Genomic DNA, 22,978 nt, shown 5'->3' on the forward strand with positions numbered 1-22,978 from the left:
GTGCAAATATAAAGTGTGAGGAAAAGTTGTTGCTTTGTTGCAAAAGACCAATGAGATAAGTGGGATTCCCGCTGTCAGCTCATTGGTCACAGAGCAGGAGACGGCCTGGTTATAAATTTACCATAAGTTTTCATATAAAGTGCTGTGTTATCATTAATTCCACTGACATTGTACACCCGTTTCAATACGGGACGCATACTTTTTTCAAGGGATCGGAGGAAAGTTGGAAGGAGACACATAAATTCATGCATGCAGCATAAAAATACGATACAAACAATTGTACATGATTAAAGGTGATACGTGGTACTTTCGAGGTTAATAATAGATAAAAATAATGTTTGGTTGTTTAACAGACTTAATTCAGCAGGAACATTTGGATTTCTTTTCCCCCACTGACGCTCACTAACCTTTAAAAACCAACCCAACAACGACTGTCAACTCTACCTGTAGTTAGACATGAGTTTGTTTGTTAAAGGTCAATTCATTCATTCACTTCTCATTTACAACATCTGAACAGTCGTGGCCGGTGTTTCTGTCAGTAACAACTTCGTATTAAGGTGCACCAGATTACTGGGCACACCTAATTCCTTGTCATCAAAAGAAAGGTCTGAGACGGAACCTTTGACTAAAAATTTAGTCATCATAGCAGTGATTCAATCTTGAGCTGTTATTTACAGACAAGGTGCGTGCCTTGCTATACCATGCTACAGTATATACTCATATGTAAATAGCAGGCAAATACCCACATGTCTCTTACACCCTCCTGAGTAACAATTAATAGTGTAAAACCCGGATCTTTTGATGGATTCGGATCAGTCTGAGTCACTCACTGATATGAGCTGGGTTTTGCGAGTCACTTGAGTCACTTGACCCAAAATGGCCCGATTGCGAAAGAAAGTGTTTCCAGTACATTCACTTGAGACATAATAAATCATAGTAAACACCTAATAAATGATGATTAAAGTTACCTGTTATTGCCATTTATCAGTTGTGATAAAATCATATCAAGTATCTTACATATGCGCCTAAACCTAAAGCTCAAAATTAAGCTGTGCAAAAAAAAAAAAAAAAAAAAAGAATGAGGTCAGGGTCACTACTATGAAGGAATATTTTATTTTCTTATGGTCTAAAATGTACGTGGAGTGGATGCAGAGTAGGCTATTAATTCACTCACAACATAGGCTCCAGTGAGATTCAGTATCATAACGTTACTAGTGATACTGCTATGTGCGCGTTTGTGTGTTTGTGTGTAAACAACACCCGCCAAACTGAACACTGCCCTGCCGCTGATTGGCTTACCATGAAAGCTTACCCTACCTTAGCCAATCATCATCACTTATGGCTACCGTCCCCACCCCAACCAGAGGGAAAAAAAAAACCTATGCAGCTCTTGTGGCTGACGGCGCAAGTAATGCACCACATTTAACTGTCGGTAACGGCGTTGTAACAGAGGAAATAGTAATTAGTTAGATTACTCGTTACTGAAAAAAATAACGCCGTTAACGCCGTTTATTTTAACGCCATTATTCCCATCACTGCTCATGAGTAGCGGATCCGCTACTCATGAGCTAATCCCTGCTGGCTGAATGCAGTTTGCGCTGCTTGCTAATGGTCAAGTCGGGTAGTACATTTTGTTTCTCTGCCGAGTGAGATATAAGATGTTTGAATGGTGCCGTTTATTGATTATATATCAATCAAATGTGGTAGGACTCAACTGAGCCGGTCAAATAGATGCCTAGACGTCTATTGAACCGGCCACCAAAGAAGACTCAAAAATCATGAATCTAGACGGTCTAGATTCATGATTCTTGAGTCTTCTTTCATGGCCAAATCTTTTTTCCACTGCTAGTAACTATGGAGGCTAGCTATGTTAACTAAAGCTAGCACTAACATTTTGCAACTTTTGTTTCAATGGCATAGGAAATAACTACAATGGCATTTCAGAAAAGACTAGCATACTCTGAGACACAGCATGGCTTTAGCCCCCCAAACATCAGGCACACCCGTGTCAATAGTTAAAACTAACATACATGAGTCACGCCTAATAACCCAAGCAGCTCATGCTCATTATTAACATTCGGGCAACATTTATCTGTAACTCAGCGTGAATAAAGGTTCTGCGCACTAGCTAACTTTGTTTCTACCTGTCAAACCATTATTCAAAACATTACAACTTGTTTCAATCCAACTCTCTCTCAAAAACAACTATTCTCATTTACGTTTAAGATTATGTATGAAAATCGAGTTGTGTAACATGTGCCAACAAGTTGCTTCTAGAATCGACTATATTAAGGAAGTTGAGAGATTTCTGAGATGCTGGTTTCGGAGTGGAAGTTATAGTGTCTGTTTTCATTTAGCACACTTTCACATCAGTTCATCCTGATCTGACATTTAGATCAGACAGAAACCATCAAACATAATATCCTGTATGCTTTATGTAGTGTGGATGCCTATGTTTTTTTTTTTTTTACTATCTCATTATAGTTTCAATACTGCATGCTTGATTGCTTTTGTTTATTTTTTTGTTCCAGTAAATCATTTAAGCTCAGACGCGTCATGGACAGGTGGATTCATCAAGCGTGACACTGCTCTGTGCTGTTACAGAACATACAGCACGCTGGTAGAATCGGTCTACCTGTCAATGGTGAGCAAAAGGACAGATCGATTGAAAGTATGTTGTCGTACCACAGTCAATTGAACTACAGCTTCATAAAAAAGTTCACATTTTCAAAGAGGTCCAAGTAATCCAGCACCCAATGGCTGCTTCAGTATACAACTGTCTTGCCATAAAATACTCACAGGTCATTTTAATATGATCAGTAGTTGCATGATCTATTCTACATGCAGATGCATCTACACAAAGTCCCCACAGGGAGGAGGCTGGGGGTGGCTGTATAGGTCAAGAGATCATTAGTCTCTAACTTGAGTTTTAAGCCAAACCCTCATCTCGACCCAAACCTAACCGAGTTGCCAGGGAGGAAATGGTTAAATGGTTTGAATTTAATGGATGAGGACCACTGACCTACAGTGCATGCACAGATGTTGAAGGACTTGTTCTAATACACATATGTATATGAATGTTGTTTTAGTACAGGAGCATTCATTAAAGGGGAACTGCCGACTGTAGCGGGTGCGCGGCCCGCTCAGAGACGACATCATCCAGGTCAGAAGACATCATCCGGGGTCTGTGGGTCAATCTACAGACCCCGGATGATGATAACACGTAGCACTAGCGTATCATAACAAAATGTTGGCGAAATAAACGAGTTTCGAGGCAGATAATGCCTTATTTAGAAGCTCCATCTCGGTGTCCTGAGCACTTCCCGCTACATGGATATACGCTGATCTAATTATCTCCTGAACAAGTGCAAATGAAATAAAAGTGATACTGGTGAGTAAACGATGGTATTTTATGCTAGAAATAAGGTCCAGGTTGTAAAAAAACATTAGTTCCCCTTTAAGAACCTGTATCAGTGGAATATTTTATTTGTTGCTAGTTGTGTTACCTCACATCCTCTGTAAACTGTGTTTTGCAGAATAAATGTTAATCATAAAATTGCAAAAGCACATGTCATGACCTACATGAATCAGATTGCTTTGTTTGCTGACTCCTGTGAGCTGTCACTGCTGATGGTGCAGGTCTTACCACAAGACTAAGTCTCAAGGAGTGTAAAGAATAAGACAGAGCTTGCTTTGGCTTATCACTTAAACAACTGTTGTCTTATGCCAAAAATATAGTAAGCGAAACTGACAGATTGTATCAGACAAGGTTGCTTTAACTCCACTATGCTCCACCTACTGAGCCACAGACACTGTCCCTGTGTGTCCCTGTGACGAGGGAGCATGCACATTGGTCTTATTGTCTTCAGGCTCTTTGTGAATGCACTCCAAGCATGTGTTAGGTGGGTGCAGACAGAGGGGCAGGGAAAGAAGAATCTAAGCTGCTGCACATGGATCACACTGTTAATGTCTATATTTGGCAAATATTGTGAGTCTTTATGACGTGGTGACGGTAGTGTGACAAGTGATGAGAGCGGAAATTACCATATGTCTCAAGTGTCCTTACTTACACAAGACACACAATGAGTCAAACTGCAGACTTGTTGTTTAAAAAGAAAAAAGAGGAAGCAGGTAAGCGATCTAAAACTACTAGTAGAAAATGGTCGAATCTGTTGCTGTTAAATCCTGACACGTTTTTGCTGCTTCTGCATTTCTTCCTGCATTCCTTTGGAGAAGCAGGGGCGTGTTTGGGCCACGTTGGGAGCGTGGTTTCTCATTGAGGAAGAAGCTGTAACAGGTCCAGGAGGGCCAGAGAAGGAGGGGCCTCGCAAGAACCCAACACAGCGTGCAGGTAGTCAGCATAAAGCCTGATCGGCGCACTGATCTGCTCTATTACAGTGACTGTCTGCACCTGGACAATGATACGGACACTCCTATTGTGGTTCTTCATCCTAAATGCCTCGTTCAAGCCCTCAGGTAAGTCACTGGATACTCCTACCTCCACCACAGTGGTTAATTAATAACTAAAGCCTAGCTTTATCCTATCCTATTTACGCAAAGCACTTTGAATTGTAGGGTTCTGTTCCTGAGAATCAAGTACTGTTTTCAGATATGACCAAGCATGAAATAAGTTGTTGTAAAAAAAGTGAAGTTCGTTTTTTTTTTTACAAGACTTAAAGGCAAATGCAGCTTCAGAGTTTAATTTCATTTCCTTAAAGTCACTGGACCTCATTTGCCCGTCCAACATAGCAAGGATTGCTCAAGCTCAGTGAGTGTGTGCCATTATTAAGATTTAATAATGTATCATAAAAACAAAACAAGCCGAAATTGCTTTAAACACTGGAAACTGTCAGAGCTACACTTTGGATCACAACAAAGCCACCACCCTCTCAGGTGTCACTGCAGTATACGGTCGGCAGGTAGCCGTGACTCAGAAGAACTTAGTCACTTCCTCTCAAGCCACTTACGTTGACCGGGAATTACTGTCTTTTATCAGCAGTTTCTTTACTGTGGTGAGACAACATCCGGTCAAGTTGAGACAAAAGATGCCATGGAACAAATTTCGAAAGGACCCAGAAACGGTTGATACCGCAGAGACAGTTTCGGGACAATGTCAAATAAAACTACCGAGAACTAATGAAATGTCAATAGACCACAAAAAAACTGAAGTAGGATTTATTAGGGAAAATATGAGATAGCTGGGTTTCTCTTGTTTTATGTTAAGGACAGTGTATCAGGAGTGAAACATTGAAATAATTGATATAATAACTGTACAGGTTGTTATACAGCAACAATTGTACACTCATCTGTCCTGATCATCCCTGTTATCTGGTGGAAAGTGTGATATCCTTTTCATGTTGTGTAAAGTATCCAGTCTGTGAAGCTGGACTCTTTTTCCTAGCCGTAGATTGAGTTTTAAGTTTGCAAAGCACTGGGGATGTAATGGATGTAATGTATGTCATTGTTTTTCCGTCTCTGGAATGAAGACCTGGGTGAGCCAGGGGCTAGAGCAGAGTTTCTCAATTTAAGGGTTGTTTTTATGCTCCAGTGATTGTACGAATTAAAGATATAAGATATTAGGTAAGGAGTGTTGGGACAAGTCAAGCAAGCCGAGTCCTCCTGTTTCCAGTGAAAGCTGGATTGATGCTTCTCGTGCTTGTTGGACGCTGGCGTCCTTTATATTAGAACTGAAAAGATGTCGGATTATCCTATCAGCAGGGTTGATGTGTTTCAGCCTCCTCTGAATAGGTTTATATCCCGACAGATGCACAATTCCGCCTTAAATCCGAGTACATTTACGGAAACACAAAGCAATTGCTTTAACAAAGGCATTTGAAGGCAATCATAAATGTCTACTGGGAACTTAATTGTCTCATTTGACATTTTCTAAGTCAAATGATATCAGTTACATCTCTTTGTGCTCCGTACAAAGAGATGTAACTTACTGTTTTTCAGGCGCCCATAGTGACACAGCCTATGGTTACGTTTACCTCCCAATGACCTCGAGTTGCAGCAGTATTGAGTGATACACTTCTGCCAAGGGATTCATCTTTTTAATTGTTATTTAGCGCAACTACACACCTATAGCCTTAACTTCTTTTGGGATACACTATAACTTAAGAAAAGCATATTCCTTGTTATTAAAAAAAGTGATATAATGTCTGTTATCTCCACAGAAAGTCACGGTCCTGAGTTTGAGGAAGCCAAGGACTATGAGGTGGTTCGACCTATCAGAATTCACGCTGTCAGAAAAAGACATGCAGAGGTACATTTTATTCTGTTTCAAATTTAATGAGAGCTGTACTGAGAACTAAATACTCTGTACACCACTGTATCAGAGCTACACTGGGCTGCAATCTAAATTTCCCTTGTGTTTTTCCACAGCACGTCAGACCACAGACTATTAAGTACGCAATGACCGTGGGAGGAAAAGACATTGAAATGCAACTAGAAAAAAATAAGTAGGTCACTTCCTTAGGCATGCCTCCATGAACTATCAGGGACAAACAATTACATACTTAAGATAAAACAATGTGATTTCAAGATTTCAAGCTTCTAAAATAATGATCCATTTTGACTATAAACAGTTAATCAGTTAGAGACTAAAGTGTTAAACTGTAGCTGATTAACTTTATCTTGAGTAATGAGACAAGAAAGGTCTGCAAATAATAATAAGTCTAGTCAATGTTTAATACTTCCTGGTTCCACTTCTCTCTTCAACAAAATTTGCGGTGTTCCTTTTCCAGAGTACAGAATGCATCACATATATGTCAAATAAATGCTGTGTTTTCTGGAAAATCAGCAGGGTAAAACCGATCCATTTATTTTTATATCTCTCAACCACCAGCGAATTACTCACCAGTGACTACACCGAGACATACTATCAAGACGACGGCACTGAAGTCACCACAACGCCGACAGACATTGTAAGTGTCTGCCGGCCAGTTTCAGTTCCACACTGAAAAAATGAATGAGCAGATTAAAAGATTTTGTTATTTTAAAACCCGGTCGTCAACTGTATCTCTTTGCCAGGATCACTGCTACTATCAGGGGAGGATTGTGAACGACAGCCAATCATCTGTCAGTATCAGCACTTGCGATGGACTCAGGTGAGCGCTCAGACTGTTACAGAAACTGTTATTAAATCATCCAAAATCATGCCACTTCCATAACGTGAGCATCTCATTTACATTTCAAGCAGAATAGATGGAGATAAGCTCACGCTGGCTTCACTTGTTGGCTCAATCCGCAGAAATAAAAGCAGAACCAGTTTTCACTTCGTATTAAAGATTAAGTTAATCACTGGGGAATTGGAGTATTTAACATGTGCTTAAAGCTGGATTAATAGATTTATTTGGCCATATGGAGCGGCAAAAACAAGCTGTAAATGCGACTTGTACATAACGCATCACTGATTGCTTTTGTGGGCCAGTTTCAGTTCCTATATAAAGTTCCTTCACAGTAAAAAACTTATTAAAACCTACTCAACAATAGCTTTTTCTGTCTCTACCCAGCTGGCCTTAGGCAGATGGGTCCCTCCATATGAGCTGGGTTCTGTCAAGGTTTCTTCCTGTTAAAAGGGAGTTTTGCCACCGTTGCCTTCAGGCTTGCTCTGGGGGTTTCAGGCCGGGTTTCAGACCAGATGTTGTAAAGCGTCTTGAGACAATTTGTATTGTTATTGACGCTAAATAAAATTGAATTGAATTACAGAGGTGGCAAATGCAAGTCCAAAATTCACTCTCCTTTTTGCTCTGTTTTGGTTTCCACCACTTTCTAAAGAAAATGTTTTTCTCTTTAGATACAAATTGCACTCAGTTTATTGTTGAAAAACAGAGTGTAGAGCTGAGAGGGCTTCAAGGTTACCTAGTTAACTTTGCAGACATTGAAATTTCATACATCCCGTACTAACACATCATATTGTTTGAGAAACTAAACAATCTGTCGTGAACTTTAATTAGGGGTTACTTCAGAACGTCTGCCCAGAGGTACCTGATCGAGCCTCTGTCTGGTGACGATGAGGGGGACCACGCAGTGACTACTTTCGATTCCAAGAACTCAACACCTGCAGTGTGTGGCGTCACCAACACCAGTTGGAGTGACGACTTCGAACCCCCAACAGGCCGCAGCCGCTCCAGATCAGGGGTAATAAGCCACAACACCATACATTTTTACACTTTACTTCTCATCAGAGATCTGTGGTTAGCTGTGGTTTTAAATAAAGAAAAAATAGATGTCAATGCAAATGCATCATTCAGTCGGGTAAGATCATGCTCTGCGTAGAAAACTTCAAGAATACATGAAAAATGCCTTCACTTGCTTTATTTCTTTTCCAGGTTGTACCTATTGTCCAGCAGCAGAAATACATTGAGCTCTTCCTAGTTGCTGATAACCGTGCGGTAAGAACTGCATTTTCTGGCAAAGTTTGTGTACTTTTTTTTCCAGTAACAGACATGACCAGTCTTGCCTTTGTGAAGCTGTGAATATGTCAGCTATGTGTGCAAGCGGAAACAGATACAAACATATTTGGACTTTTTGACCGTTCTTAGTCAGCGTCAGGTGTTGTTTCTGATGAATTCACTGTTGAGGAACAGGATGTGATCTGGCTCTAACATGATGACATGGTGTTTCAGTATGTGAAGATGAAAAGAGACCGGACTAAGCTGAGAAACAGGATATTTGAAATTGTCAACTTTGTCAACCTGGTGAGTCAGAGCTTTTAAGGGTTTTGGGCAAATTCCACAACACAAATGACACATAGTTAATTTTGGATGGCTAGCAGTTGTGACATGTCTAGTCTGTTTGATTCTGACATATATTGTACTGTCTGTATGCAGCATTAGCCCTAGAAGTCTAGAGATTGTCTGACACATTTGTTTTGTTTTTTTTGATCTCCTGCAGGCGTACAAACCCCTGAAGACCTTCATTGCTCTGGTGGGGCTGGAGATCTGGTCAAGCAACGACTTGATATCTGTGACCCCGCCTGCGGGCGCCAACCTGAATGCGTTCATGAACTGGAGGAACTCTGAGCTGATAAAGAAGAAGAAACACGACAACGCTCATCTCATCAGGTCTGAATCACCTCCATTAAGTAGAACCCAGTCCCAAATGATGTACCACGGTTCTGATAATTAAGCAAAAATGTCTTTTATATTTAGTGAACAGCTTGCAGGACATTGCATGGAGAAACATTTCTTTTTAGACTTTTGTTGCATGCTTAACAACACGCTCTTTCCGATGTTGCTCTTGTGATGAACAGGTTGTACGACATGGCCGTTTCACAACTTTAACCACTGTTACACATCAGATCTTAATGTACTGGAGATTAAAGATTTCCACATATTGCTGGTGTAACGTGTAGTTGCATGTTGGACCTTGGCCAGTTCCACTGTTAGATCAGATGTCACAAAATCTGCTTGGTTGTTCACATCTCACAATACAGGAAAGCACAGAGAAGCCTGGGTGATGAAAAACAAGGAAAGAAACCATTTCGGTTACCAAGACGCACTAACAACCTTTAAACAATGCCCTGTATCACTACAACAATTAGGGAAAGTTTGTGTGTGTGTGTGAATGTGTGAGTGTGCCTTGATAAGCTGAACAAACATGGACATGGTGGTTATGTTTCCATTGCAATGGTTTCAGTTGAGCCACTGTGAAACTCGTCATTGCTTTTATAACCACATCATGTCACATCATTTCAAGTTTCTGGTAAATGCTGAGAAGTTTTTTGTTTGTTTCAAATGGATAATAGATGGTATTGGTATCTGGGCAACAGAATGGCTGAACGAATGGACATCGTTGATATGATCTGTCTTATCTTGTTTTTCAGCGGTATTGACTTTGAAGGAGCAACCGTGGGCCTTGCCTTCATTGGGACTCTCTGCTCCGGTCACTCTGTCGGGGTAGTACAGGTGAGCTGATCCAGAGAGACAGGAAGACTTGTTATCTCCGTTATTTTGGTATCATTGAAAATCTTGTGCATCATACTATACCGTAATATCTATTGTTAGCCTAGTGGCCGAGCTCTAAGAATGGTCAGTCAGTTGGTCTCCCACATTGATATTTATAATGACCACAGATGAATCTCAATATGGACTGCAATACATTTTGGTCTGTTCAATGTGCCCAGAGGCTAATTGTAATGATGATCCAGAAAGGTTTCAAACCTGAGCATTTGTGGTTCTCATAGGATGTATCCTTGTGACTCAAGCAATCCCCTAACTTTTAAAAGACTGGAGACTCATTGTTATCAGGATCAGTTGTCAGTGTTAATGCAACCTGTTCAGGCTGCTAGCATGGCTGTAGACTCCAAGTCCTGTTATGTTATGTGGCAACAGAGAGACAAGATCTCAATAAAATGCAAAAACTAAAGCAGATCTGTATCTGTAGTCAGAGTATTTGACTTTCATTATGTAGAAACAAAAACACCAGCCTCAAAGCAGACTGAGGAGCAAATACTGTTATCATGTTTTCTTTGAACAGATCTAAAATGGTGATTATCATCACTGCGTTTCCACTCATAGAACTGGTGTTTTGTCACCTCTTATAGGATCACAATGACCGCGCCATTGCTGTGGGAGCGACCCTGGCTCATGAGATGGGCCATAACCTGGGCATGGACCACGACGACTCCAGCGCCTGTGTTTGTTCCGGGGATAGCTGCATAATGGCTGCAGCCCTTAGGTAAGAAAAGAGGTTTTGAGGTTTTATAGCCTCAGTCAAAACGTGTGTCAGTGAAAGGTCAGGCACTGATTGTGTCAGTTAAATACTGCTTTATTTAAGAAGTGTGTAAAGTATTATCAGACATTTTACAGAACTTAACTAGACATTGTTTGGTCATGTTGATTTGTCAGTACACCGGCCTATTCATTAAATGTGGGGTTTCCCCACTGCAGCCACAATAGACCAGAATGCAAAGTAGCTTTTCCAGTTCAACAATCTTATTATTTTTCTCCCTGATCCTGTGCTATCAGATACAGTCTGACAAATATCCTCAGTCATTGTCAGCTGGGTCTAAGGACTGCTTCAAAATGAAAGAAATAATAAAAATCTGTCAGCTTGCCAGGTCTTTGTAGCCTGCATCATCTCAGCTGTAGGCTAAAGCCCTCTGGCTAACTACTAGCATAATACGCCAGAATCTGATCTGCTGGCAGTTAGGTTGCACTGGGGGTAGTGTATCCAAAATCTTTGGAATAATCTTTTACTGTGACATGTCACAGAAAATGAAAATTCTTTGCCTGACACATGAGCCAAAAGGTTTCCAGTTTGCTTCCGTGTTGTTTAACCTTGCAGGCTGCACACATGCAGCTTAGCAGGCCTCACCTTTAGGAATGAAACCTGCTTTGTTAAGTTTGACACATATTACACATAAATATTAAATTCAGAAGAAGAAGGCAATCTTGTTTGTAGCTGGGTGCGTCCTGCCAACCGTTGGCAGCTAACCGTCTCTTTGTAAAAGCTGGTCTATCAGTTAAATGTCATTTAGAATTTAAAAAAAAAAAAAAAACATGCACATTCAGGAAAAGTTTGATTCATATCAGTGTTTAGTGATATGTTGTGTTGGAGTTATCAACTCATCCCTGTCATTACCTCTTGTCATGTTTGTGCAATACTTGGTGCAACTCCTATTGGTTTCCATTGTTTTTATTCATGATAATCATGAATGTCATTATGCATATTCAGCCTCCTTACCACCTCAGCCCTAACCAACTATTGGTTAGCTACTTCAACCTTTTTGTATCTTGCGCTGTTGTTGGTCCCTGTGTCCATCATCACCACCTATCTTATCTTATGTTATCTTTAAAGTAAAAAGTAAAGTCAAAGAAAGCATCATTGCATTAAAAACTTTATTTGTCTAGGTGTGGTACCAAGAATGTTAATTGTGTTGTTCTTTCTCAGTTGGAACGTCCCTCGCACCTTCAGCAGCTGCAGCAGCAGCAACTATGAAAAATACCTGACAAACCGCAACCCTAGCTGCCTGCTGGACAAACCAGACTATAGGACTTTAGAGGCCCCTGCAGTCTGTGGCAACGGTTTTAAGGAGGAAGGAGAGCAATGTGACTGCGGTACTGTGGAGGTAAATACACTTTGAACCAGAATTCACTGCTTTTCACTCTCCAGCTACTTTTTCATCATCCAGGTTGGTGAGGTGTTTTCTTCTGACAAACTTTTCCTAGTCTCATTTACCAGTAAATGCTGTTGCCTCGGCACAGCACACAATACATTACATTAAACGATGAGACTACTGTCTGTAGTGTGCCTGTGCATGCTCAGGTCTGCCTCCAAGCCACTACTTTCTGAGGCCAAGCCCTAACTTGGCTAGAGGGATTATGAGAACAAAGCTGTCCAACATGCATCAACACATCTTTGTTCTAAGAAAAGTAATCTCTGGAAATATGAACTGGAATGAAATGTTACCAATGTGTATTGTTTTCTAAGGCTTTCATTCGGTAGACCTAGGGTAACTGCTCAGTGCGTAGTGTTATAGGGTACAGCAGGAAAAAAGTTCTCTTGGAGTCACTGTGTGTTGTATGCCAAATACTTTTTATCATTTTAAAAAGTTGTACCTCTGTGTGCTGTTGTACAAGTTTAAAGACAGTTGCTGTTGCAGCTTCAGTTAACCTGAAGTAAGTATTTAAAACAAACGTGCACACGATGCAAACCTGTTTTTTTAGGTTATGTTTTTGAAAGCATGTGTAGACTGCTGATGATAACATAACTTTGTACATTTTCAGGACATAACAGATAAACAGCATGGAGTTGTCATTTAGAAGAACGTTCCAAACATGTTCAAACCTGTTTCAGGCATTCAGCAAACTCGTGCCCCCTTTTCCCCAAACAAGCTGCTCTGGCATCCCGCAAGCGCGTGTTGTTGGCGGCCGACCATAAATAGGGATTGAGATTTTTGTAAAAAATGTGACATAGATAACAGGAGAAGCTTGTATTTTGTGTATTTCTACGGGCTTTTTGTTGCAATATCACTTGATGTTATCAACACTCTCTCTTATAATAATATATAATAATAATATCAATCAAGTATTAAGGACGTTTTAATGGAAATGTAAACAAGTAATAGCTCTCAGAGACTTCTGCCTTGTCTAGACAGTGTACATTTGCTTTAATAAAGAGATTAGTTGACAGTTAAGAAAGTGACAGGAAACAAGAGAGGGGGGTGGGGTGGAGGTGGTGGGAGGAGGAGGTTCATACACTGCCTGGCCAAAAAAAAGTCACCCATCACTCTGGAACAGGCTACATCTGGACTCATCAGACCACATGGCCTTCTTCCATTGTTCCAGAGTCCAATCTTTATCCTCTCTAGCAAATTGAAACCTTTTTTTCCAGTTAGCCTCACTGGTTAGTGGTTTTCTTAAGGCTACACAGCTGTTCAGTCCCAATCTCTTGAGTTCCCTTCTCATTGTACGTGTGAAAATGCACTTACTTTCACTATTAAACATAGCCCTGAGTTCTACTGTGGTTTTTCTTCCATTTGATTTCACCAAATGTTTAAGTGATTGCCAACACGATCAATCAGAATTTTTTTCCAACCACATTTCTCCCTCAAAGACAATAGTTCCTCACTATCCTTCCAGTTCTTAATAATGCGTTGGACAGTTCTTAACCCAATTTCAGTAGTTTCTTCAATCTCCTTAGATGTTTTCTCTGCTTGATGCATGCCAATGATTTGACCCTTCTCAAACAGACTAACATCTTTTCCACGACCACAGGATGTGTCTTTAGACATGGTTGTTTAAGAAATGAGAAGCTACTCATTGCATCAGTTGGGGTTAAATAACTTGTTGCCAGCTGAAAGATATTCAGGCAGTGTACGTGTAGGCTGTGACACTGTGGTTTGCGGTACATCCACTAGATGCCCACAGCCTACAGTTTTTCATGTAGAAAGTTAAAAAAAGACTAAGCTGAAACTAAACCTTAATACACAGGAAGGAGGGGGGCGGGACAGAAGGAAGTGTAACCCAACATAAAAGACATAGTGTCTTTTGTGAGCCTGTCTGAATCCTGCTTTATGTTTTGTCTTCACAGGAATGCACCAACCCATGTTGCAATGCCACCACCTGCACCCTGACCAAGGATTCACAGTGCGCTGATGGAGAGTGCTGTGAGAAGTGCAAGGTCAGTCCATGTGGGGCAGTCATTGGTCCAGTTGTTTCCTCAGACAGTGCCCTCTAGTGGGCCTTTGGGACAATACAAACATAGGAGGTGTTACTGTCACGTTTCACGTTACGTTCCTCCTCCTCTTTGGTTTTTGTTGATTCATCGTAATGTTTGAGGGTTGCCGTGCAGAAACATCATCACAGATAGCCATGGTTATTCAATAAGTAGAAACTGTTAACAACTTTTTAGATGTTTCAGTTTCAAAGTATGGTAAAACATGTGTCCTAAATGTATCAGCAGATAGGTAAGGTCTGGATTTTTCACTGAGAAAAAGGAGTAGATATAATTTTTATCATTTTTAACTAATTATTTTTTGTGTGTGAGAGAAAAACATTATTATATGAAGCAAAGTCTTTGTGTATACAGTATATTTCAAAGCATAAGTGAGGGGGCCATGAAACTAAATGTTTTTTCATTATAATATTATCAGTCCTTTACCAAAGGACATACTTAATAAAGTATGTAACTTATGACCAGCTGATAATCACCATGAAGCCACTATACAATGTTATTAGGATAAATATGGAGTATGGAGTGGAAACAAAACAATGTGAAATGGTGTCACTCATTAACCAGCATTAGCGCCTGCTCTCAGGTTACAGTTTATTAGTCTCTACAGTTTTTTTTTTTTTTTTTTTTTATAATCCTGTTTACATGGCAGACATTTTGATTTGTCACAGTAGGGACAGGTCACACACAGTTAGTGAGCAGCTAACAGTTAATACTGCTTCATCAGGTTGAGAGAAATGCAGCTCCAAATGTTTGACAACACTTCCAATCCTTTATGTAATTAGAATGTAATACGTATGTGCAATGTAGAATTAATGCATCAATAATTAAAAGTATATATATTATATTAGTTCAGTGTGTAAGCGCCATTATCTTGTAGTAGCGTTTCACAGTAGAGCTAGTTTTAACTACTTTACGTTAAAGTAGGGCAGATCACAACTACGACAGGTTCATACACCAAGGCTATTTCATGGTTGTGTCTGTACAGCACCAGTATTTGTTAAACATCGTTTTGAATACATGAGAGATGTAATCCATGATAGAACTTTTAATCAGACGGAACATACCCCACACAGATCGCGCCTCGCTCCATGGAGTGTCGCAGGAAGCAAGATGACTGCGATCTGGCGGAGTACTGCGACGGGAAGAACCCCACCTGTCCTGAGGACGTGTTCGCTGTGAACGGGCTCCCATGTGACGGGGGCCTGGGGTACTGCTACAACGGCCAGTGTCCACAGAGGGCCGACCAGTGTGTCAAGATGTATGGATATGGTACGCATCCTGTCCAGCGTGGGCTAAATGATATGTCGCTGTCTCAGAGACATTCAGCATCAGTGGTTGTATTCTCATGTAACCTCTCTTTGCCAACAGGTGCTATAGAGGCCGATGAGTCCTGCTATAACCAGAACACCAGAGGAGTCTACTATGGCTTCTGCAGACGTCCCTCGAAAGATCAGTTCATCCCCTGTCAGCGACAGTGAGTCTGAGCAGAATGTGCATTTAGATAGTTACACTGCAATTCATTCTTTTCTTCAGTACTCATCTTAGTTGAATGTGGGTTTAAAAGTGACAGCAAACACAATCAAATGCTGTGTTTCCTTTGCAGAGACAAGCTCTGTGGGAAGCTCTTTTGCCACAACGGCAAAGACAACCCAAACTACGGCCAAATGGTCAGAGTGGGAAACTGTAAGGCGTCTTTCTTTCAAGACTACACCAAAGACTATGGCCAGGTGGACACAGGGACCAAATGTGGAGATGAAAAAGTAATAGACCCTTTTTAAACTTTTTGTTTGTTTGTTTGAGCATGTATGAAAGTGAGTCATGACTGTGTCTCTTGTCTTTTTCAAGGTGTGCAGTCAGAATCAGTGCATGGACCTTGAGACGGCTTACAGAAACGTGAACTGCTCTGCGAAATGCCCGGGCCATGGGGTAAGTGACACAAGCTCTTATCCTAAAATGTTTGGTTGAAGCGGAGCTCTTTTTCGATGGGACTGCAACTCAGGATTTTTTTCATTGGAAACTGATAATTATTTGAATTATTTAATTATTTAAGTTTGAACAACGAAAGGGGCGGAACAGTGGCGAGGTGGTTAGCACTGATGCCTCACAGCAAGAAGGTCACCGGTTCGAATCCATAGGCTGGCTGGCCTTTCTGTGTGGTTTGCATGTTCTCCCTGTGTCTGCGTGGGTTCTCTCCGGGTACTCCGGCTTCCTTCCACCGTCCAAAGAAATGCTCATTAGGTTCATTGGTGATTCTAAATTGGCCGTAGGTGTGCATGTGAGTGTGAATGGTTGTCTGTCTTTCTGTGTTAGCCCTGCGATGGACTGGCGACCTGTCCAGGGTGTACCCCTGCCTCTCGCCCGATGACAGCTGGGATAGGCTCCAGCAGACCCCCGCGACCCTTAACAGGAATAACCGGGTATAGAAAATGAATGAATGAATGAATGAACAATGAAACATTTACTTTTGCATGAAGTGATTTTTTTTTAAAAAGCAGAATGTGTACGTAGATGTCAGCACTTAATGTTTTAGCATTAAGTATAGCATCATATTTTATGAGCACTTCATGTGATTTGTTTTCAAAATGAACTGAATCACATCTGAACTAAAATCACAAAACAAAGGTATTTCCCTCGGAAATGAGTAGAAGAACTCGAATAAATCCACTTGGTTAGATGGTTACTGAAGAAATGAATGTAGGGCTGAGTGTTTGATCTGTCTACTAAATGTTGCAGGTCTGGTAAATCTTTTTTTGCAAAGTAATGAATTTGACGTGTTAACCAAACACCCTGACAACATCCCATCCCCTTTGTGCTCTCAGGTGTGCAATCACAGAAGTGAGTGTCAGTGTGAGCCAGGCTGGGTGCCTCCCAACTGTGATTCAATGGATGAGTCGTTCAGTTCCCTTTCTACTGGTAAGGTCATCTACAAACGTTGAATTTAAACACGCCATTGTGCTGGTGCTCCATCAGCTAAACTGATTTCTATTTAATTTCTGCAGGAGCACGCATTGCCATCGCGCTGATTGTTACACTAGTGGTCGCAGGTGCTGTGTCCATTGCATTAGCCATTTTCTTTAAAAAGCGACAAGGCACCTTGTTGCCAACGTAAGTAACCCAGTTGTGCGTCTTGGTGCGAATCTGTTGTTGTAAAATCACCTTTACAAGTGTTGGGTGCCAGAAACTTAAATCTTTTTTTTGTTACAGTGTGCACACACACAGGAAGCAGCCAGATATGCGCACTGTCCCTGAGAGGCCAGCGCCTAGTCTACCCGTGCCAGTCAGACAGGTAATGTGCTGCGGGGCATTTTGTAGAGTCGGAATGTGTCTTCCAAACATTCAACGCATTTCCTGACAAACCTATCTGAAATTTTAGGCTGGAATGCCAAAGCCCAAAGGACGTCCACCTCCACCACCTCCTGCAGGCAACAGACCAAAACCTTCAACGCAGAACTACACTGCTGCACGTCAGGTAACTGTTTCTAGAAATCTTCATGTGCAAAGAACCACTGCATGTCATTCAAACTGTGAGCCGTAGTGTGAAAACAGCTGCTAAATGCAAACTGCAGCTATATGCTGCTACACAAATGATATGTTTCGTATTTCTCTTTCTCTGGTGAAAGCTTTGATTCGATTAGATGATAGGAAACCACTTGCAACTGACCAGTAAAATCCATTTTTCAGACACCAAACTGAAAACTGAAAACTATGTCCTTTTTCTGATGCAGTTTGCTCTAAATGAGATAATGTGCGTGTTTGGCTGAGACTGTTCAAATGATCAGACATGTGAACTCTAATTTTGTTCACCTACCTGCCTCTTTCCTTCTTCTTCTGTTGCCTCCTGAATCACACATTCTGGGACATGGACATAAATTAGTTAATAGTTACTAAAACACACCTTGGAGTTGATGATAAACCTTTTTAACACACTCATTTCACCCAAAGCTAGTAATATACTGTAGATTTGTGCAGCCTGAAGGTTTGTGAATTAATCCATTTTTTTTTTGTCCACCAGGCTCTGAGGCCAGTACCTCCACCGAAGGTCTGATGTCTGACACAGTGCCAACTATTAATAAACCTTGGGAGACTCGCCCTTATTCACGGCTCTCAGCGAGAGGCTACTGGTGATCCAGAGAACAGAGATGGAATTATTTATGAATGGTGTCCTGTCACCACTTCGCTCTGCGGTTTTTGCTTTTACTGGCCTATAGCCTGCAAGTGGGACACGCTGGGCTCTTTTATTTTAATTGTTGCAGTGCGCTGAGGACTTCAGCACAGGGACTCATGTTTTATGATGCACTTTTTGTACAATGAGGTTAGTGCAGCTCGAAACTGCTCTGGCCTTGAATGTGAGCCATAGTTTTTTTTATGTCACAGAATTTGCCTTTGTGGGTATGAGAGAATTTAATCTGCATAATACACTGCGTGGTCGCCACCTGGATTTAACTAAGCAAATAGGTATGAGCCTCCTACTGGATAATTACTGCATGGGTCATTATCAAACAACCGTGTCTAAAGACACATCCCGTGGTCGTGGAAAAGATGTTTATCTGTTTGAGAAAGGTCACATCATTGGGTCAAAAACTGTCCAACGCATTATTAAAAACTGGAATTATAGTGGGGAACTATCCCATCAGGGTAAGAAGAGAGGCAGATGAAGTGATGCACCCATCATGCCAAGTGTCTACTGTACAAGCCTGCGGGGGCAGTGCTATTATCTGGGGTTGCTGCAGTTGCTCAGGTCTAGGTTCAGCAACATTATGTGCCCAAAGAATGAGGTCAGCTGACTACCTGAATATACTGAATGACCAGGTTATTCCATCAATGGATTTTTTTCTTCCCTGATGGCACGGACATATTCCAAGATGACAATGGCAGGATTCATTGGGCTCAAATTGTGAAAGAGGCAGTGTATTTTATGTTATTTTTTTGGCACTTTTATCCTGAACCCTAAAATATTCTCATGAAACTGTGATGAGATGACAAAAAGGCAGGATAGTTCACACTCAAATGTTCTGTAACACCACACGTCAGCTTTTTTTTTGTTAAATCTCAAGGCTTCTTTGAAAATACTATTAGCAAATATCCCTATTTTGCAGCAACTACAGCTGTGGTTCGGTAGTAGAGTAGCGCGGGTTGTCCAAGAACCAGAGGGTTGGCAGTTTGATCCCCGGTACGTGGACCACACACCTCGAGGAAGACACTGGACCCAAAGCTACCCCCAGTGTTTGTAATGGCTAGATTTGTCATTGTGATGACTGTAAAGCACTTTGAGTACCAACAGATGGAAAAGCACTATAGAAGCACTTATTCGCTTTTAGATAAATGTACATTTAGGTCTAGCAGTTTCCGCTCACAGTTCATTATGAGTAACGAATAGGATACCTTCTCCGCTGCGTTTATATAAATATAAATGCTGCATGGTCATGATCATTTTCAAGATCGTCAATGAGGCTGAGGCTTTGAGATTTAACCAAAACTTCTGACAGTCACACCTCATTACTGTAGCTGAGCTACACCACAGAGCAGCCATACTGTTGCTTGTCAATTGAGTTCACTATGTGAACATACGCATAATGTAAAAAAAAAAAAAAAAAAAAAAACTATATGTCTGTGAAGATTAAGAACAACTAGAAAATTCCCGCAGGAAATTTTGAGAGTGCCGAGTGGGCTGTTGCCGGGGTTCTGTATTGAAAAAGCACACCTCAAATAGTAATTTTTAACATGTATATTTACACACATGAGCCACTAATGTTAGCAATTAGCATGTCTTTACATGCAGTCAAGCATTAGCCGCTAATGTTAGCAATTAGCATGTCTTTACTACCACGAGCGGCTAGCACGCTAGCTACTCATGGCAGTAAAGCATTAACCACAAATGTTAGCAATTAGCATGATGCGCTAGCCACTAATTTTAGCATTGGTTTAGTGTGGTATAGCTTCACAATACCCTCAAATAGTAATTTTTAACATGTATATTTACACACATGAGCCACTAATTCTAGCATTAGCCACAAATGTTAGCAATTAGCATGTCTTTACATGCAGTCAACCATTAGCCGCTAATGTTAGCAATTAGCATGTCTTTACTACCACGAGCGGCTAGCACGCTAGCTACTCATGGCAGTAAAGCATTAACCCCAAACGTTAGCAATTAGCATGATGCGCTAGCCACTAATTTTAGCATTGGCTTAGTGTGGTATAGCTTCACAATACCCTCAAATAGTAATTTTTAACATGTATATTTACACACATGAGCCACTAATTCTAGCATTAGCCGCTAATGTTAGCAATTAGCATGTCTTTACATGCAGTCAAGCATTAGCCGCTAATGTTAGCAATTAGCATGTCTTTACTACCACGAGCGGCTAGCACGCTAGCTACTCATGGCAGTAAAGCATTAGCCACTAATGTTAGCAATTAGCATGTCTTTACTCCCATGAGCAGCAGCTATAACAAAAAGCACAACTCAAATAGTCATTTAAGGCCTGGTTCCTACTGATTGGATGGGTGTGAGTTTGATGTCATGCATGTTGGAGGGTACAACAAACCAAACAGGATGAGGAGGATGCAGTAGGCCTGGCTGAGAGAGAGAGACACTGAGAAGGGTCGTCCTTTATGCCCTTCTACAAACTGAAGGGCAGGTACAGGCAGCAGACCCCTCCCAGCTCCACCTGAAAGCCAGCATCAAATAAGGAAGAGAGTGGGAGGGATCGTCACACCCCCACCTTTAAGAGGGGCGTCCTCACTAGGATCCCCAGACAAAGAACGAGCAAATCGTAATAATTGATCGTTAATCATAATAATTTTAACAATAAAACTCATTACTCCTACCTGAGCAATAGTTTAACAGTTTATGGCACAGTCTTACAGTTAGAAAAACGTCAATATTAAACTTAACACATCCAGGCTGTAACAAGGAATCAGCGATGAAGTGAAGACCTTCAAATTGTCCTGTTAGTCCAGCTCCTTGTCTCATGTTGGACGTCACTGCAGTCTGTCTGGATCAGCTGGAGGAAAACTATAGGCAGACAAATAGACATGTCAAATAATGTTATGTAACATACTGAATATAACTCTTATGAGTGTTCAACAGCTCATTATTTATTTAATTAAAAATATCATATTATATTAAATTACTCCAATTATTTATATATACTGTCATTAATGTTGTTACAAGCCATAAACGTTTCCTACTTTATGTGGTGGAATAATATATTTTTCAGTTTGACACAGTTTTAGCGGCTAACCCCACTAGCCTCCGCGTTAGCTCGCGGCTAACTCCCGCGGCTAACTCGCGGTTAAGTCCCGCGGGTCCGCAGTTAAATCCCGGTTAGCTCGCGGTTAAGTCCCGGTTAGCTCGCGGTTAAATCCCGGTTAGCTTGCGGTTAGCTCGAGGCTAGCTCGCGGTTAGCTCGAGGCTAACTCCGCGGTTTAGTCCGCGGCGGTTAGCTAGCTGCTAGCTCCGCTAGCTCGCTAACATACATGAGCTATGCTGGAAGGCTAGCCTAAGGCTAAAACATTGGGCGGCTAGTAGTTAACTTCTATTAACAGTTCAGCTATGTTGGGCACAAACACTTAACATATAAATAATTCTAGAAACTCACTTACCTAATAAAGTGATAGCACCAACAGAGGAGGGAGAGAGAGAGAGAGGGAAGGAGGGAGAGGGAGAGGGAGAGAGGGGGGGGGGGGTCATGGAGTGTTCTGTCTCCCCATTGTAACAGTCTGAGAGTCCCTAATGTTTTGTCAGTCTGTGTCTGTAATGCTATAGTGGGAGGGGAGGTGGGGGGGTTGGAGTGGGGGGGTCATAGTGTCAGGTTCTGGCTCCCTACTATAGTCCTGTAATGGGTTTAGGGGGTCATAATGTTTTGGCAGTCTGTGTCTGTAATGCTTAAATGGAGTGGAGGGGGGGGGTCATAGTGTCAGATTCTGGCTCCCTACTATAGTCCTGTAATGGGTTGAGGGGTCATAATGTTTTGGCAGTCTGTGTCTGTAATGCTATAGTGGGAGGGGGGGTGGGGGGGTTGGAGTGGGGGGGTCATAATGTCAGGTTCTGGCCCCCTACAGTACTGCAGTAATGGTTTGGGGGGTTTTAATGTTTTGGCAGATCCTGTTATCCACTCAGAGCTCTTTTCCCGCCACTCGGGTCTGGTTGTCATGGCTACCAGGGTCAACTGCTCCTGTCAGAATGTCAGTTGGAAGACGGGGAGAGAGAGAGAAAATGCTGAAAAAACGCCTCGAACAGGAAGGACTTGTGGCCAAACCGTATTTCCAATCATTGAACCGACTTAACTTTGGGCATCTTGAGGCTTTCCTGAACGTCTACATATGCAATTTGTGGGTAAAATGAAGAAATGTGACCTATAAAGAGCGATTCAAAGAAAGGTTACGTCTGCTTTCCTCCAGAAATTTCCCTGCCTTTTTAACATGGCAGCCTATGGAGCTGTGGATGGGTGTTGCTGGCGCATCTTTGTGTCTGACGCCAAAACTATAAGACTTACAGCTTTAGCAGACGAATTTGAGTGAGAAGACAAATTTTCCTACGTTTCTATGTATAAATTATGTCTGTCGTGTGAAATTTGTGGCCACGGGAGCAGTTTCTGTACAGTTTTTTGACTAATTTTCTTCTCTCCTCCTCACTCTAGCTGATGATGTCATCCACTCTAGCACAAACATTCCGCGCAATACACACCCATTATAAACCCTGAAATTTGAGTAAAAACCTACACAACTCTGAGGCTTCATAGTTTAAAAACGGTAAAAGTTGTCGATAAGTGAAGTGAATCTCTGAAGA

At 41.4% G+C, this 22,978-nt stretch overlaps 1 protein-coding gene across 1 annotated transcript; it reads left to right on the forward strand.

The window, feature by feature from the left end:
- The first annotated feature begins 4,378 nt into the window (after positions 1 to 4,378).
- Positions 4,379 to 21,696, forward strand: adam28 (ADAM metallopeptidase domain 28). Its single transcript, XM_084552393.1, has 22 exons — positions 4,379 to 4,476; positions 6,177 to 6,265; positions 6,385 to 6,461; positions 6,848 to 6,926; positions 7,033 to 7,109; positions 7,959 to 8,142; positions 8,334 to 8,396; positions 8,631 to 8,702; positions 8,899 to 9,068; positions 9,830 to 9,911; positions 10,550 to 10,683; positions 11,899 to 12,076; positions 14,041 to 14,130; positions 15,258 to 15,453; positions 15,553 to 15,658; positions 15,788 to 15,944; positions 16,030 to 16,110; positions 17,004 to 17,097; positions 17,184 to 17,289; positions 17,389 to 17,470; positions 17,558 to 17,653; positions 18,197 to 21,696. The coding sequence occupies exons 1-22, from the start codon at positions 4,419 to 4,421 to the stop codon at positions 18,227 to 18,229; spliced, it is 2,304 nt and encodes a 767-aa protein (XP_084408519.1). The 5' UTR covers positions 4,379 to 4,418; the 3' UTR covers positions 18,230 to 21,696.
- Positions 21,697 to 22,978: the final 1,282 nt, after the last annotated feature.

The sequence above is a fragment of the Chelon labrosus genome (genome assembly GCF_963514085.1).
Source record: "Chelon labrosus genome assembly, chromosome: 9".
Taxonomy (NCBI): domain Eukaryota; kingdom Metazoa; phylum Chordata; class Actinopteri; order Mugiliformes; family Mugilidae; genus Chelon; species Chelon labrosus.